At 46.5% G+C, this 18112-nt stretch overlaps 1 protein-coding gene across 8 annotated transcripts in view; it reads right to left on the bottom strand.

Annotated features, from left to right (window-relative positions):
* PTPRU (protein tyrosine phosphatase receptor type U) overlaps positions 1–18112 on the bottom strand; it is a 410313-nt gene that overhangs the window by 113531 nt on the left and 278670 nt on the right. For all 8 annotated transcript variants that reach the window (XM_063139805.1, XM_063139806.1, XM_063139808.1 and 5 more), the window contains exons 12-13: positions 13557–13830; positions 10421–10457 (exon numbers count right to left, since the gene is read on the bottom strand). In XM_063139805.1, the coding sequence (XP_062995875.1) occupies positions 10421–10457; positions 13557–13830 (311 nt within the window). The remainder of the gene's footprint in view (positions 1–10420; positions 10458–13556; positions 13831–18112) is intronic.

The following is an 18112-nucleotide window of genomic DNA, read 5'->3' as shown; positions in this document are numbered from 1 at the left end:
TCTTTGGAATTACTTTTTGAAAGCAATTTCTTTTCTAACAAATTGAGTGGGAATGGCAGAAAATAACGTGGAAGAAATTTTTGGCACAGCACGAATAAAAGTCCTTCTTGTAGTGCTATAAGTGGAGCCATCACCTGCATACCATTCATGTACGTACTCTAGTACCAGTGTAGTGACATTCAAGTAGCTAAGGAAATGCCTATGGTGGCTTTTGAACACCCTCTGTTGGAGCTCCTGCTACACAGAGGTGTTTACGGCAGCCTGCCCAGGTGCCGCATTAGCCATAATTTGGGTGGCCCGGTGTCCTATTTTATGGAGGAGAGTCCTCTCTCTATTTAAAGGCATTCTCCAGGTCAATAACAACAACAACAACAATATTAACCCAAACTGGTTATATTAATATTAATAACAACTCCCTCTGGATCAAGGTGGAGTACAACACAAATACAGATGACATAAAATAAATGTAATTGATTACATTGTTAAATACATTATTAAAAGCAGCACATTATTAAAATGCGTCTTAAAATTCAACTGGGTAGGCCTGCCAGAAGAGATCAGTCTTTATGGATTTCTTAAATTCCGGAAGACTGTTAAGTTGACGAATCTCTCCTGGCAGGCCATTCCACAATATGGGAGCGGCAGAAGAAAAGGTCCTCTGGGTAATGGTTGTCAGCCTTGTTTTTGTTGACTGGAGTAAATTCTTCCCAGAGGACCTGAGTGTATGGGGCGGATTGTACAGGAGAAGGCGATCCTGCAGTAGGGCTTTAAAGGTAATAACCAACACTAAATAACGTGGGGGGGAAACATGTAAGAAGCTAAAAAACTGAAAGAAGAGCAAACAGGGGGCTTGAAGTTGTCCAGTACTAGCACTTGCTCACCAGAATCTGCAGGCACACAGGTCTTCTTGATCACTGTCTTTCCCATGATGGGGAGGTATATTGTATTTCTATCTAAATTTTAGTAATTATTTCTAAATTTGCATGTGAACAAATAAATCAGCGCACACAATTTTTGTGTGGTCCTGTGTCCTCTTTTGTGGTAATGTATGTTCTTCTTTTCTTTTCTTTATTTGCAATGTGTAATTGGCCATCCTAAGTATAATGCATGAATCAACTCTTGAGTTGCTCTTTGTGATTATGACCTAGAACAGACGTACTATCTGGATCTGTAAGAATAACCTTAACTAAGGTTTCTTCTCTTGAATCGATCTTTGCTTATCTTTGTTTGGAAATGGACTGCAGCTCACTGGTGGAGCACATGCTTTGCATACAGAAGGCCCCAGATTCAATCCCTGCAAACTCTCATTCAAAAAGGAAAGTGGCAGTGGGTGATGGGAGACAGACCATTGTGTAAGGCCTTGGGGAATGGCTACCAGTGAGAGAAGACGACGCTGAGCTAAATCAGCCTTCCTCAATTGGGTGCCCTTCAGATATTTTGCACTACAACCCCTATCTTCCCTGCCCCCACTAGTTGGGGTTGATGGGAGCTGTAGTACAAAACATATTGAGGTTGTAGAAGGCTAGGCTGGACTAGCTGGACAAATTAGGAAGCTGATACCTTCAGAGTGTTATGGGTTTCCCAGAAGAACATGGGAAATACTGTAGCATGTTGGGCTAGAAATGGACCTTTTGGTCTGATGGAGCAGTGTTCTTACATTCCACAGCATTGATAGCTGAGGTGGGGTCCCATTTCAACATTCTGGTGGTTAATCAATAGCTCTGGCATGCATGATGTAGATTTGAAGGGCCATGTCCTTGACAAACTGGTCTAGACATTCTAACAAACCATTGTCCTCGACTGGCCTTCTGCAAACCCGGTGTCCTCCAGATGTTTTGAATGACAACTACAAGCATTCCTGACCATTGGGGTTCTGATGGAAGGTGCAGTCCAACAAATCTGGAGGGTGTACATCTGGAAGACGTTGGGGAAGGCTGCCCTAGATATATATAGAACCAAGTGTGCTCTTCCTCTTCCTCCTCCTCTTCTTTTTCCTTTTCCTCCTCCCCCTCCTCTACTTCAACTCATTCACAAGCAATGATCTTCTGAAATTAGGACGACCTCCTGCACGGTGTTTACTGCCCAGCAGATGACATTGGCGCTTGACAATTGGGAAGAGATCCCGGACACCTTGAACTGCCCTTGTGGACACTTGGCAGATCTCACCTGTCCGTCCGTGTGGCCTTTGCCATTAAAACTGAGACGCCATTAAAACTGAGACGCAAAACACCAGTCAGCCTCTGCCCCTGGGCACAGATTAAGCCAGCCGCCACCCTGCAGTATGCTCCTTACCCAGCTGAGTGGAACATGAGCTAAACCAAACCACAAAGAGGCATGGGCCATTCCTGCCGCTCAATCTGGAAAAGGCTACATAGACTTTCAGGCCCCCTCGAGCCATCTTCTCAGCCAAGCGCACATAATACCTATCTTCTAGCAAACAATCCAATTTAATCCCACATTTGAAATAAAACAACACACACCAGCAGCAGCAGCCTGCTTAGCGTCTTGAGTCAAAGAAACAATAAGCCACTCAAACACATACGAGAGACAAACTATGTACACCCTTCTTCCTCCCCCACCTCAAATTTCCCCCTCTCCCAAAATGAGCCAAGCTGTGCCGGTGACAAATCCTCTCCATTAGCTCCGTTTCACACATAGAAGTGGTCCTTTCCTGAACTAGGTGCCTGGGTTTATGTGGGACTCTCGTTTCCCAAGAGCAGAGTCACGTGGAACTTTGGATAGGCATCAAAAGAGAGAAGGCCAAAGTTGTCTGAAGAAGGTAAGCAATCATTACAAGAAAGAAACACTGTCTGGAATAACTCTTGGCAGTGATGGTTCTTCCCCCCCCCCCCAATGTTCTGCTTGTGCTGCCACATCTGTGTTCAGATTTTGGCTCTGCATTAGAAACCTGGGATGTCTCTATACACTGCCTTCCCCCACCCATTCTATATACACTGACATTCCCCTAACAGGGTGATCATGTCTCCTTTGTTTTACAGAAGACCATCCTCTATTGGAAGGGCTGTCAGAGGACAATCCTCTGATTGAAGGCACCTCTGTTTGGAAGGCTGTTGCCCTTCCCTTTTAATGAATAAACAATAAATACAGATATAAATAAATTCTGGTTCAAAGACAATAAACCAGAAGAACGGTTGTTCATCCACAGTTAGCACCTGGGCAGGAGATTGAAGAGGAAGGCATACAATTTACCTGGCCATAGTCTTCCACACTAAGTTGAGAAGTACTGTATTACCATTGAAATTATAATAATTATTGCTAAAGAAATTGGTATAAATTAGCTGATGCACATCACTATCCTCTTCTGTCTTCTTTTGGGGGGATTACACTTCGTCTTCTTGTGGTGATGCATCAGTGGCTACCCATTCTCCTAGTCAGGCCTGAAAATGGTCTGGTTCAGACAACATGTTAAACCATGCTGCTTAACCACAGAATAGTTAAGGGAATGCATTAACCATTTTGTGGTTAAGCAGCATGGTTTAGCGTGTTGTCTGAACCAGGCCATAATAGTAACAATCCATTCTCCCCCAAATGGCTTGCTTTTTCAAAGCCAATCCTAAGAGATTTCAGACCCTGATGTGCCCCCAACAATATCACTGGAAGCATGTTGGGGTCCAATCCTTCCAGGAACGCAGCATCCCTCACCTTCCAATATCTCTCACCTCCCCACAAGCTTCTTCCCCAAACACTCACACACCATCTTTTCATTGCTACTAAAACATGTGAAGAGCACTGGGGAAACCCCTGTTCCCAGGTCTCCAGGACCTGCCATGTAGTCATAACAGCACACCAGGCATCAGAGAAAGGGAGGGAGAGGGAGACCTCCCTGCATTTCTTTGCCACCCCTGGAGTAGCAAGAAAAGTAAAAGGTAGGGATGTATGAGAATTCTGTTTTTCCTCACAAAACATGTAAGCATGCCCTGTCTGAAGCTCTGAACGCAAGTGCAAGCACAGGTCAGCCCAAAATATTCATAAGTCGTCAAACACGTGTTTGCATGTATCTCATTTCTGATTCCAAGTTCACTAGGTGCAACTTTCCTCCGTAGACCGAATCAGCCCCGCTTTCGCCTACGGACGGAAGTTGCACAAATTAGAAAATGTGTGCAAATGTGAGGAAACTTGCACAAATCTCCTGTTCATTCACTGCTCGATTTGCACAAGCTTCCCGTTCACGCAGACCAAGCAGAGATCTCAAACGGGAAAGGGAAGGTTGTGGGCTCTCCCACACTAGAGTCATTCAAGAGGCAGCTGGACAACCATCTGTCAGGGATCCTTTAGGGTGGATTCCTGCATTGAGCAGGGGGTTGGACTCGATGGCCTTGTAGGCCCCTTCCAACTCTGCTGTTCTATGATTCTATGAATCGGCCATGAGGTGAGTGGCGAGATGATGTTTGGAGAATCCTGGCCATCTCAAACATTGTTTATAGAAAGGCCAAATGGCAAGTGACTTGGGAGCAGTGGGTAAGTGGATGAGCAGGAGTCATCATCATACATTTATTGCTTTTAACCATAGGTGTCGTGTTTCTCAAAAACTCCTGCCTTCTTGGGAGACAATAATGATGTCTGCTAAGTAATCCACAAAGCTTTAGTCAAGCAACAAACATCTCCTCCCACCTGAAAGTTCTCCAGGAACTTTCCCCTAGGCAAAACTATGCAAACTAAGTGAGACAATTGTCCTTTCAAGAAGAATGGAAAGCCTTTTCCTAAGACGCATTAACTTCAGAGAGACTAGTTCTGAGGCAACTTCTGACGAGATGAGAACCAGGCTGACTTTCTCTCGCCTTCCTTTCACTCCGCCTGTTTTAGTCGGTGGCATACACTAGGATCGGCTAACCTGTCGATGCTCTCTCCTTCGGAAGAATGTTGGCTTCCCACTGACTGTGTATCATTTGCCCTTGATGAGATAAGCTCTGGTGAAGAGCCCGTGAGAGCTTTCTCCCCCACTAGTATAGGCTGGCCTGTTTCTGGCACCGACTCCTCTACTTCAGAGTCTGATTCTGATTGATCGCCTAAAACACCTTCTTCCAACCCAGGGGGAGCAGGGCTAGACATGACAATAGGCCATTGAAGCAGGTAGGGTATCATCATCATCATCATCATCATTGAATTTGCATGCTGCTCTCCCACAAAATGTGGCCAAAAGCAGCAAACAGCACAATAGCAACACGAAAACAAAAAAATGCACCAATACGTCAATTACAACAGTATGTTGTCCCAAGAATAAACAACCCAAACAATTCATGTCACTCATACTAACATTATCACTTTTCAGATCAATGACAAAAGAGGCAGTATCAGCCATGACAACACAAGATCAATGATTAATTATCAGTAACGCCTAAGGCAAACACAGGGCAGAAGGAAGTGAGGGAGAGCTTGTGCTAAGATTTGCTCCATTTTAAATAAATATTAAAATAAAGGTAAGACCCTCTCAATCAGAGATGGGAAAGAACATTTGGGGAGCGTGATGCTTGTCCCACACTGTGGTGACCACTCCAAACTAGTCATCTTCAAATCCCAAGCTATGCTTGGGTAATATTCAGTACCATCACTAGGGAATGTCATCTGGCACAAATACCTACTTTTGCTCAGTGGAATAGATGGGGACCAATCTGGGTGCCCAGACCCAGAAACTCAGGGTGGGGGGAGCTTTCAAAGAAATGCAAGTGGTCCATGGACAGGCTGATAATATAACTCCAGTCTCTGGATTTATTAGTTTTACATCACCTTTTGTATCATGTTCTTTTCCCCTTTCGTGCCTGACCAATAAACTAAACTGAAACTAGTAATCCTGTGTGGATGACTTCCACAGTACATTTGCTTCCAGTGAGTCCCCTGCCAGTCTGACTCATGTGCATAGCCCCAGATGGCATGGCTCTGGTCCTGTTTTCCAGAGAATGTCACTCCATCCTTAGACACACACAGTTGTAAAGGGAAGCGTCATGAGGCCAATTTAACAGATCAACGGACAGGACCATGCTACAATTACACAGGAATAGGCGTGTAAGGCCGCCTTCTCCCCCAGTCCTCCAAAGCAACCCATCTGTTCCACCACTGTGTTGCAAACTATAAAGCATAATTAACAAGAGGGCTGCTGCCTTGAAGCACCGCACTGTGCCTTTATATAAATGGTGATGTGGCCTGGATCTCTGGCTGCCATTGAGAAGCATTTACAAACTAGGGACAACATGAAAAATGCAGTGTTGCTGCACTCCACAACAATATCCAAGTAGAGAAGGAACACCAAAAAATGGAGGAAACGCAAAATCCAAAACAGATTGCATAAAATTTGCATGTTCATATTGAATTGAAATAACAGTACAGCTCAACATAGTGGAGAAGATGGTGACCGTGTCCCTTTCTACACTCCAGGCAAATGGAGGGATCATCCCTGCCTGCTCCTGGGATCCCTGTGTGTCATTTGGATGCACAGGGATGATCTCGGGATATAGGCATGGTGTAGACTTGCTGAGTTCATGTGCTATTGACAGGCAACTTCAGGGCCCAACTCTTCCTTTGGATGGTTCTTTATCTTTAAACTGTGCTCTGGCAGCCCTTCAAATAGAGAACTGTCCTCTGTAAAGAGAGGAGACGTGGCCACCCTAGCTTCATTCCTTTATGCCTTGCATTCTATTTCTCTTGAATTCTGGTTTAACTAGGAGAGTTTTTAAAAAATCTGAAAAATGAGCACGCATGGATTTGCCCTTGCTTTTAGTTCATTTGCATCTTAGTGTGATTGTTTTGAGTGCATCAAGATTATTTTTCAGTGCTTCACTCATGTGCCCTCAATAAACACCCTAGAATGACACTAGGGCCATTTCTACACCAGCCCGGTGTAGAGGGATGGGGGGGAGGCGATCTCAGACTTATCTCCTTCCGGGATTGTCCCCCATGTTCAAATGGCCAGTACGATGTCCAGGATGGGAGGAAGAGTGTCACGTGGGTGGAGGCAGCCATTTTTTAAAAGTAACAGGAGCTGGAGTGCACTCACACTCCAGCAAAAATTAAGGGGGGGAGCCCTGACCCCTCTCCCCCCCCCCACCCTGATTCCTCCCAGCCCGGTTCCTTCCCTTTACTGCTCCCCACTACTCACGGGAATGAGGGAAGAAGCCAGGATGGGCGGCCACACCTCCCGCAGTCTCAGGATGATCCCGAGACCGTGGGAAGAATCGGATTTTCCCAGGGATTATTTATCCCTGGGGAAACCCGCGCTCGTCCCCCTCTGCCCCTGGGAGTCCCTGTGAGTCATTTGGATGCACAGGGACTCGGCCGTGACCTGCCTGCATTTTCGGGCTGGTGTACAAACAGCCTAGGTCTAGAACATTGTGGAAGATGCAAAATGGTAGCCAGGTTATGAACATAGTTGCTGCACTGCTTCCACTTGTAACCGGGGAGGGGGGGGTAGGAAAAAAGAAGGAGGTTGTGCCCCCACCCCAAATTACCACACATTGCCCAGCACATGGTGGGACAAGTATTTATTCATTTATTGTTTATTTATTCATTTCGTTTTTATACTGCCCAATAGCCAAAGCTCTCCGGGCAGTTCACACAAATTAAAAAGCATTCAAAATATAGCAAATATCCCTGGCATCACTTCTGGACTGGTATGGGCATGCCAAAACCAACAGCATCTTTCTGGCTGGTTGGGCATGTACACAGTTGCAGATGCTCATTGTATTATATTTGCTTTCCCCATATATTGTCATTTTCTAGAACAAAACGGTGCTTCTTCCCAAGTAAAAGTGCTTATCATTAGGACACAAGAAGCAAACAATATTTCATTGCTGGGGGCAAGAGGGTGTGATGATTTCAGTGAGTTTAAAATAAAAACTGCATAAGATCAGGGCTTTTTCTTCTCTTTTTTTTTTTTGCTCAAATTTGGCAAACAGTTTAGTTCTTCCCACCTCTCTCTCTCTCTCTCTCTCTCTGACATATCAGGAATGTAGAGCAGATTCCAATGCATGGAATTGTTGGAGGAGGGGGGAGGAGGGAAATGATATCTGTATACATCAGGACTACCAAGGCATCTAAAGACCACTTCCCCACTGTTCCAGCCAAAATGTCATCAGACAGGAGGAAAATCCTATTTCTCTGCCATTGCTTTGGCCTCCTGTTCCTGTCCCACAATAGCAATGAACAGCTTCCTCTTCCTTCACACGATGAAGAAAGAGGAAGCATCAAAAACCACATGGCCAATTCAGTGGGTGCGTTTAGCATGTTTTTAGTGTGATGCTTTTCCCCACCCCACCCCGGCAAAAAAAAAATTGGATCTACTGAGTCTTATTTTGTCGCAGAAGGAAGACAAGAAGGAGCAGGAGATGTGCTGGGGTGGACAGCATTGTCAAAAGGACCCACATAAAAATCAAGAGTGGCCCATAAGAAGCATTCAATAAAACACTCGTCTGATGATGCCCTAAGTCAGTTAAGTCCAGGGTCTAAAATTATCTAGCTGCACCATTATCTCTGCTCACAAATAGGCTGGAGAATTCCAAGAGACCATTTGTGCACGGCTCAAGTATAAAATGCCAAACATGTCCGGAACTCTCTGGCAGACCCAATCAATCGTTCGTGTGCTGGCTTTTTAAATGTATTGTCAGCAAGGTCAAAGAGGTCCCCAAATATGACACAACTTTACAAAACAGAAGTTGCTTCTCTTCTAAGATCCCTGTTATTCTTAATTTGTTTTTGTTTTTTTCATTTTTTGTTTTGTTTTTAATTCAAAACAAATGTTTCTACAGCAGTCTAGGACTATGGATTATCATGGCGCCTTGGAGGAATTCACTTCCAATTTGAGCCTAGGGCATTTTGCTATCGAGCAAAAGGACTTCTATAGGAAAATAAAATGTGGAGAAACGACATTGTTATTTTTGTTTTAGAGCAGTTTATGTTTTAGGTCTAGATTAGTGATGAGTGAACATTTTCACAAAGAAATCCCCCAGGACACCTATGCAGGGAATTTGCAGTGAAAACCGTTACCTGGACGATGAGCTATGGGTATCTGGAAGAAATCTATCTGAACAAATGGATTACCACTGCTTCTGTTTATGGTGCAGATGTGTTTGAGCTACACTGACTGAAAAAGTCACAATTAAAGACTACAGCACCCACAGTGCAGTGCAACTATGACTTATAGCACTCAGATGTAAATCCCACTGAGTTCAAGAAGAAATGCTTTTTGGAGCAGAGACCTATACTTCTGCTTATATTAATCTGCAAAGCATCCTATACATCACTATAAGCTGTTTTTAAAAGAATATAAGAAGGACCATCCTGCTTCAGACCAAGGGGCTATCTAGTCCAGTACTCTGTTCCAACCAGTTTCATGTGGGAAGCCCACCAGTGGGACCCACCCAGTTTCCCCAGCAACTGGTGCACATAGGAATACTGCCTCTGATACTGGAAGTAGCATATAGCCAACAGGACTAGTAGCCATCAATAGCACTATCCCCCCACCCCATGAATTTGCCCAATTCCCCTTTTAAATGGCGGCAGAATTGGACAACAGTTACTTTCCCTGATGGCTATCCTAAGCATGATGTGGAACAATAGCAAAAGCATGACTTCCCTCCCCATTGTGCAGAGCAATGGAGGCTCTGGAAATTATGGAATTAGCCACGCTGCATAACTGGAGCCTTTACGGCCGCCATTTATGCAGCAGGGGAAATCTGCAATTTCCAGAGCCTCCACTGTGTGCACCACACTCGTCAGATGCTCGCCGATCCATCTAAGAAGGTTGTGACGCATGAGCTTCACAAAGAGTGGGGCAAGCATCCCATGAGTTGGATGCAGGTGAGTTGGCTCATCCCTATAATCAGGTGTGGTGGAGGATGGTGACCCATCACGAGTGTTGAAGAAAATAATTCGATTGCTTGTCCAGTTGGCTTTTGTGCCTGGAATGTGCCATCTTGTTCTTCATCACAGGCAGCAAAATGTCTTAGGCTGGCCCTGGAACCAATCCTGCCCTACAGCTCCATTTCAGGGCCATCCCTACCCTTAGGAAAAGTGAAGCAGCCATCTCAGGTGGCTGAATTTGGTATCACAAAAAGGAAGAAAACGGATAATTCTTTAATTTATCATTACTGTATTTTCATCTCCAGGGGAGGCGGAGCAGCGCTTGTGAGATTTTCTGACTGAGATGCTAAAACAATATGACGGTGCTTCAGTATTCTGCACTATGGGTGGAAGAGGGGCACCATTTGCTGGTCTACCTCAGAGCAGCCAAACGTTTTGGTCCAGCTCTGCAGCACTCGCTTGCCTCACCGGCAGCCATCTTGTTGGTAACCACTACCTGATAGCAAATAAGCCCATAATGCATTACTCAGCAACAGAGAATAGCTCAGAAAGTCCAGTCTGCAGCTGAGGGAATACATGAAGAAGGGAATACATGAAGAAGAGTACTCACCTTTCCGGGCTATTCGGATGCAATTCAGCCTCATTTCCTAAGAGAAAAGAAGAAAATAGGCAGCTTTATTTATTTGTTTGTTTGCTATATATACATCTCACCATTTTCCCTCCAAAGAATGAAAGGCAGCTTACACAATCCCCCCTTCTCCATTTTATCCTCAAAACAACCCTGTGAGAGGCTGAGAGGCTGTGACTGTCCCAAAGTCACCCAGTGAGTTCCATGGCTGAGTGGGGGCTAGAACCTGGGTCTTCCCAGTCCTCGTCCAACACTCCAACCACTACACCACACTGGCTGTCCACTGCACCACACAAGGTTTGACCAGCCCATGAACACTCGTGATCTTTCACCATTGCTCTGCTCCGTAAGCAAGAAGGGAGAGTAATACTCAGCCAAGAGTTTGAGCAAATCTGCTTGTTATTTTTACAATGGGACCTTTTCCACTTGTTTGTGCCATGCATATCATGATAGCGATTGGAGGCCACAGCAAACATAAATAAAAAGGTACACTCAAACCTACCCATCAAGGCTTCTCATCAGATCGATATGCACACTCAAAAGTCAAGGCGGGAGGTTGGAGTGAGCAGCGCCCTTACCAGGGATGCCGTGAGTGCCCAACTGGGTCCGGGAGTCCAGTGCATCCCCCCACATCCATCCCCCGGACCCAGTAAGGCACTCCTGACACAAGTGCAGACTGCCGCCCGAGTGCTCAGCAGCTGCCTGCCTGCAAACCGAAATCACACATTTGCCCTTCCTGCATCAGTGATGGCTGCCATTGATGCAATGGGGGGAGATGCAGAATTTCAGGAGCCTCCATAAATTGCACACTCCCCCCTCCCTGCATGCCAATGGTGGCCTTCAAACCCCCACTGATGCAAGGGTAAAGGCGCAAATTACCTGGGATCAACACTGATTTACAAACGGGAGCTGATGTTGTAAGTCTGTCATTTGTAAATGACGAGGCTGCTTGGCGTTGTATTCCCAGAGATTAAGGCCCACAGATGGAGAAGAGCACCCGGAAGGTTGACGGAATCCCCCAGCCAGCCCTGAGAAGCAGACAGGCAGGTGGCTTTAGCACTGCCCAAAACCCAAGCATGTCTGGTGGCTTGGGCAGCCAAACGAGAAATCATTTGTCCTGTCCTTTCTTCCCTGCATTGTATGGCTCCTCCTTCTCAATCTCATCTGCCCACGGCATTCCCAGAGGCATTCCTGGCGCTCATAACACCTCTGCCACAGATGGGAGAATGAAAACGAAACAAAAAGGGGCATCGTTATCCTTAATGGGGAAATCTTCTACTTATTGTGTGAGGACTCCTTGTTGTGCCATTTAGAATATTTGGATGCCGAGGTCCATGAGAAACAGATGGCATCAATAAGAAGGAGGCTAGAAAGGACGCCAAGGCAGAGTGTCAATCTTTAGCAGTGCATTGAAAATCTGCCTGGGTCTGCAAGGGCAGTGGATGTCCCTGCATCCAGCCCTCATGGGCCCAGGAAGACCTACCCAGTGCTAGGACAGCCCTGCACCCAACTGCTCTCAGCCTTTGAGAGTGGTTGGGCACAGGTCCTCCCTGACACACACCCTTTGTCCCTTTCCCAGCACTTGGAGGAGCTCAGATGTTCTTCCTGAATGCCCATTGGAGAAGGAGATGTCACATGTTCTCCAGTAGGCATTCATGAAGAACTGCCAGGCTCCTCCCAGTGCCGGGGATTTATTTATTTTTAATTAACGATGGAAAAAAGGCCCCTCAGCAACTGGCTACACTTTAAAAAGGTGTGTGGATACACTGCCCCCCTCCCCAAAGAGAAAATTATCCTCCTCCCTGTGAAAGAGCAGGGAAAAAAACAATGCCTCTTTCACAGGGAGAGAAAAGGTTCCCAAAAATAGGAGACAGGATTCAGCCCAGCACTATTATTTCCTCTCAACAGCAGCACTTCCTGTTCCTTGGCCAGCTCTCCAAAAACAGATAGCTGTGAGGAGAAACGTGTCCATGGAGCTTGGCAGGCGCCTGGCTCCCAGGGCGTGACACGCGACACTGCCCTGTGCACCCCCAAGTTGGTCAGATGGCAGCTGCTGGAACCTGTCAACTCAAGGCATCGAGAACTCTCCTGAAGGAGCCCTAGTTCCTCCAGCCGCTGTCTTGAAAGAAATTCGTCAAGACACCGAACAGAACCGCAGGTTAGGCAGCTCCTATTTGTTTCTGCAGCGAAAGCCAGGCTGGCACGGCAAGGGAGAACTTCATTGTCTCACAGATTAGCACAGTACAGCCCATTAGGGCAGCCCGGGGGGACAGGAAAGCTCAGGACCTGGAGCCGTTGGAGGACATCTCCTTGCATTAGCGGATGGAAGGAGTTGCTGCAAGGAAGGGAGTCAGATGGAGCGTCTCTTGCTGAGATGTTTCTGGCTGGCTCCTGCTCCCTCTCCCTCTCCAAATCAGGCCGAATTCTGGGCCAGTGCTAGAAAAGGCAAGGAGGTTTCTCTGCATCAAATAGGAAGAAGCCATAGCAGCTGCAGCTGACATTCATGGGCCGAGAGAAGGGTGGTAGCTCAATGGAAGAGTCTTTGCTATGCATATATGAAGCAAAAGAGGCCCCGAATCACTCCATGCCCCAAAGGCAGGAGGGAAAATGCATTCAGTTCACATTTGAATGTGAACCTATGCAATTTCATACTTTCGAACCCCACCGCAAACCAAAATTCGGCTACCCTTCGAAATTTGCACTTCTAATTTTTCAACGGAGTTCCCCAGTCCAAAAACGCATGAGAAAATAATATTTGGAAATGCATTGTATTTGGAAACTGGGTTGCAAAAAAAGAAATGTCTCTACGAGGCCCAAATGTCAGATAAAACGGATGTGTTAAGAGAAGTCTGCACGAAAAACCTTATGAAAGTTCATGCAAAAATGCTCGAAGATTGGACTGGAGTCAGAACGGGTGTTGAGATGGAATTTAGAGAACTTCTGTGAGCTCGGTTTTTGCCAGTTCACAAATCCCTGGATTGGAGACTACTGCAACATGAATGTAAAAGCAGGATGGGATAAACACATTTTTTAAAAAGGGTGAAATGAGAGAAAGCTTATTCCCTATTGAGCCAGGATTTCGACAAACCCCAGTTTATGGCAACCAGTTAGTACTCACCCCTTTGAGATTGCTCGTGGCCTGGAAATAGATGAGGTAGGCCTTCTTGGGCTCCAACGGTGGATTCCAGTAGCCACTGTAGGTTTGGTTGTCCCCTACAGTGAAGGGCTTGGCTTCCGTGAGGCTGCTGGGAAGAAGCTCGGCTCCAAAGTAGTGAACTGAGCCCCGGGATATGGCATCATCAAAGGTGAGTGGCACCGGGAAGCACTCGTGGCCAGCCACCTCCCGCTTGATCTTCTTGGGCCTGTCTTCTTCCACAACGACTTGGTATGTGCTGGAGGAAAGTGGGTTGGGGAGGGGGGGGAAAGAAGAGGTGAAATCAGATGAAGCCAATACTAAGCCATAACACGGAGCAAAAGACGGAAGCCATCTGTACTACTGTTGCTTTTAAATTCCTTGAAGAACAATCCAGGAGGGGGGGGACTGCGGATGATAAGAACATAAGAATGACACAGTTGGATACTGACCCAGGTATCCAACAACGTAAGAACATAAGAAGAGCCCTGCTGGATCAGACCAAGGGTCCATCTAGTCCAGACTCTGTTCACACAGTGGTCAACCAGGGAACTACAAGCAGGACATGTGACAACAACACCCTCCCACTCATGTTCCCCAGCAACTAGCACATATAGGCTTACAGCCTCTAATACTGGAGGTTGCACTTAGCCATCAGGACTAGTAGCCATTGATGGCCTTCTCCTCCAGGAATTTATCCAACCCCCTTTCAAAGCCATCTAAAGCAGTGGCCAATGCTACATCTTGTGGTAGTGAATTCCAGGGTAACTATGTGCTGTGTGAAGAAGTTCTTCTTTTAATCTGTCCTGAATCTCCCACCCATCAGCTTCATAATAGAACTATGGAACCAAGACACAGTATCACCATTTTATTGCTTCTCTATAGATGCAGAATGGCAGACTGGGACACCGGTTGGAAGATTTCAAGCTTGCGAGTGTGTTGTTGTTGTTGTTGTTGTTGTTGTTGTTGTTGTTGTTGTTTAAGAAAATCTAGAAAGCTGAGATCTATCAACCAGAGCCAGACACAACTTGGTGGCTCAGGGGATAGAGTCAAATATCTGTTGCACCCTGTGAACCATACACTGGGATATGTGTGCAATGTGTGTGTGTGTGTGTGTGTGTCTAACCATGGCTTAGCGTGTTGTCTGAACAGGTCCCAAGACAGATCTGGTGGTCCTGATTGAAATAGGGGCTGTGCATACTAACAAATGTGGTGGAACAATGTTATAATGTACAAAAAATGTCAGGGGACAGCCAATGGCCTTCCAGAGGTCTGCTGCTGCTCCCTGCAGCAGCCTGAAAAATAAAGCAGACTAACTAGAAAATGACCTTTTCCACTGCTGCGTCTGATTCCTCCCACCCATGAGCCTTGTGGACAATTTGGTCCCCCTTTCAACTGCTGAAACCCCCACCCTCCTTTGCTCGGGGCCTGCAAAGGAGATCTACTGTAAGCCACCACCACCACCCTATTTGGGGGTGCATGTATTACTGGATGTTGTCATGGCTAATCCTACTGCCCCTGTTTTGAGAGAAGGTGTTTCAGGTAATCAATCAGGCTCAGATTCGGACCTAGAGGAGGTGGTGCCAGACATCAGCCAGCCTGTACCAGTGGGGGAGGAAGCTCTCACGGGCAATTCACCAGCGGGGAGTCAAGGCCAAATCCTACACACTCAGTGGGAAGTGAGCTTTCTTCCAGAGGAGAGTGTCCCAACAACCTAGCTGATGCTAGGGTCCACCGGAAACTAAAACACACGGAGCGGAAGGAAGGCGTGAGAAGGTAGGTCTGGCTATAAGTGTGCCAGAACCTGGCTCCGCACCAGAATCTCTGAAGTTACAGGCATTTAGAGAAAGGCTTCCTGTTCTCCTTGATCGGACAATTGTCTTGCTTAATTTACATAGTTTTGCCTAGGGGGATGTTTCTAAGAGATTAGACTCTCTTCAGGTGGAAGAGATGTTTGCTGCTTAATAAAAGCTTTGTGGATTATCTAGCAGGCCTCGTCATTTGCCTCCCATCAAAAGCAGGAGTTTTCAGAGAAACAAGACAGATGTTAACCTAGCTATATGCCAGTCCCAGCATCCTGAGGTCTGCCTAGACTTGAATCAACTAGCTGTGTAACTGATCTACACCTACCACCATTTTGCAACAGAGGAGGAATAACTGTGAGGTTTCCCTCTTCTGCAATCGTCCCTCACGGGGCATACATGCGAGGGAAGTTTTCCGCAAGTAAAGGAGAGCCATTGCGGGAGGACGTGTGCCCAGTGATGGCGCTTCCGAAGGTGTATTGAGAGAAGTGGGCAGAACTGGACAGATGGGTACTGGGCATGGATATTTTTTAATAACTCCTCCGAAATGTGCACTAGTGCAAATACACAGAAATGCAGGGGAGGTAGGTACTCTGTCAAAGGTGTGTTCCTGTGCATCGATATGGTTGTGTTAAAAAAAATACACATGGTTGGTGCCAAAACACACCAATAGCCAATCAAAACCTGTGCCAAAAATGGTGGACGCCCACTCCCACACATGTCCAAAACCGCTGGACACGCCCCTGACAGTGGGTTGGCTGTTCGCCAAGCTGGGAGCTTGTGCAGAATAGCAACAGCTTTGGGAAGGGGAGGCACACCAGCCACAGACTTCAGAATCCTATCTCTCCTCTCTCATCTCACACTATTACCCCGCTCGTGCCCTCCGCTCCTCTGATGCCAAGCTTCTCGCCTGCCCAAGGACCTCCACTTCCCTTACTCGGCTTCGTCCTTTTTCTTCTGCTGCCCCTTACGCCTGGAACGCTCTTCCAGAACACTTGAGAACTGCCAACTCAATCACAGCTTTTAAAACTCAGCTAAAAACTTTTCTTTTCCCTATAACTTTTAAATATTGAGTTTGCTCTGACTCTATACTGTTAGCTTCACCCCACCCGGTGCCTGTTTACACTTCCCTGTGCCTGTTTGCATTCTCTTTCCCTCCTTATTGTTTACTACAACTTTATTAGATTGTAAGCCTATGCGGCAGGGTCTTGCTTTTTACTGTGTTATCTGTACAGCACCATGTACATTGATGGTGCTATATAAATAAATAAATAAATAAATAAATAAATAAATAAATAAATATAATAATAATAATAGTAGTCTGTCATATTCCTGAATAACTGAGGGGCCGTCCCTAGGTCACCGTGGGAGTAGGTGAACGTCATGTGGTGTGGTAGGGATGAACTCGATATTATTCTGGAATAAACGGCTGGTGTAGATTAGGCCTAAGCTGCAAGCCTGCAGACTAAAAAAGATTTCTCCCTTCTTGGCAGGAGATTCAGCGTATTTCAATGACTCACCAAAGCAGATGCGCTGCCCACCACCGCCTGTGGCTTTCCCCGAGGGGAGAACAGGCAGGCTTTGGCTAAACCGTCTCAGAAAGAGACAGCTGCCAAACCTGGATGCCTGCCTTTGCTCCTGCTTCTTTTGTCTTCCCTCTCTGCCAAACCTCAAGGAAGAAGGACTGCGCCGAGCAGGTGTGAAACGCACGCAAACACACCTGCTCGGATCCCTCATCCAAGTGAGAGCGCCTGGAAACCAGCAGAGGCAGGGACGCTCTCCAGTCTTGCCGCAGCGCGACGCACGCCCAGAAACAGCCGATGTGGCGAATCAAGCCCGGCCTTCTGAAGGTTGTAATTAAAGACGCCAACTCGGAAAGCTGTTTGCAACTTTCCTCGTCCCTCCGCCAGGATCGGAAAGGCTAATAGCAGCGTGTCGGAGGGAAGTGTTTAAGCGCCTGGCAGGATTCGCAGGCAGATCTCACGCTTTGACGGAGAGACGCGAGCCTTGTTTTAAAAAAAGCAGCTCTTTAAAAAAATGCATTAAATTACAACCAAGTCTTCCTCTGCAGGAACAAGACAGGTGTTTGGGAGACGTGTGTGTGTGTGTGTGTGTGTGTGTGTAGGTGAATTATGTCTTGTTCAACAACACTGAAAAATACAGATTCTAATTACAGAGAAGAGAAAAAGATGAGCTGGAAACCGAATTTCTTAAAGCTCCATTCTCGTTCTGGATGTGGTGGCTGGCTCAGGACAACATCCCAGCAGGACAATGGAATTCAGACTTGCAGCCCAGCTCACATGTCAGCTTCAGCGAGGTCAAGTTCAGTGCCAGCCTGATGCTTTTATGAACAAGCAAGAATGGAGCTGCACATTTTCAAGGTGCAAAGCTACCATTTAGCATCCATCCACCCCTGAGGAAGCCGACTGGGGCTAAGTAGATAGGCAGGTACCTTGACCTTTGTAGCACAGTGGAAGTTACAGATGTGCCATGAACATGAGCATGAGCATAATTCTCGGGATGTTTTTTGCACGCTTCCAAAAATGCGGAATTGTTCAATTACACACACCCATGTGTCTGGCTCGGAAGCTGCAGGCGGTGCAGAACGCAGCAGCTAGGATGCTCACTGGGACGCCTAGCCTTGCCCACATAAAACCTGTGTTAAAAGAACGGCACTGGCTTCCTGTTAGCTACCAAGCTACGTACAAGGTCATGTTATTATCCTAATCAACTTGGGAC

The sequence above is a fragment of the Elgaria multicarinata genome, chromosome 13 (assembly GCF_023053635.1).
Source record: "Elgaria multicarinata webbii isolate HBS135686 ecotype San Diego chromosome 13, rElgMul1.1.pri, whole genome shotgun sequence".
In the NCBI taxonomy this organism is placed as follows: domain Eukaryota; kingdom Metazoa; phylum Chordata; class Lepidosauria; order Squamata; family Anguidae; genus Elgaria; species Elgaria multicarinata.
Note: the sequence above shows the minus strand (reverse complement) of the source record. Positions and strands in the feature narration are given on the sequence as shown.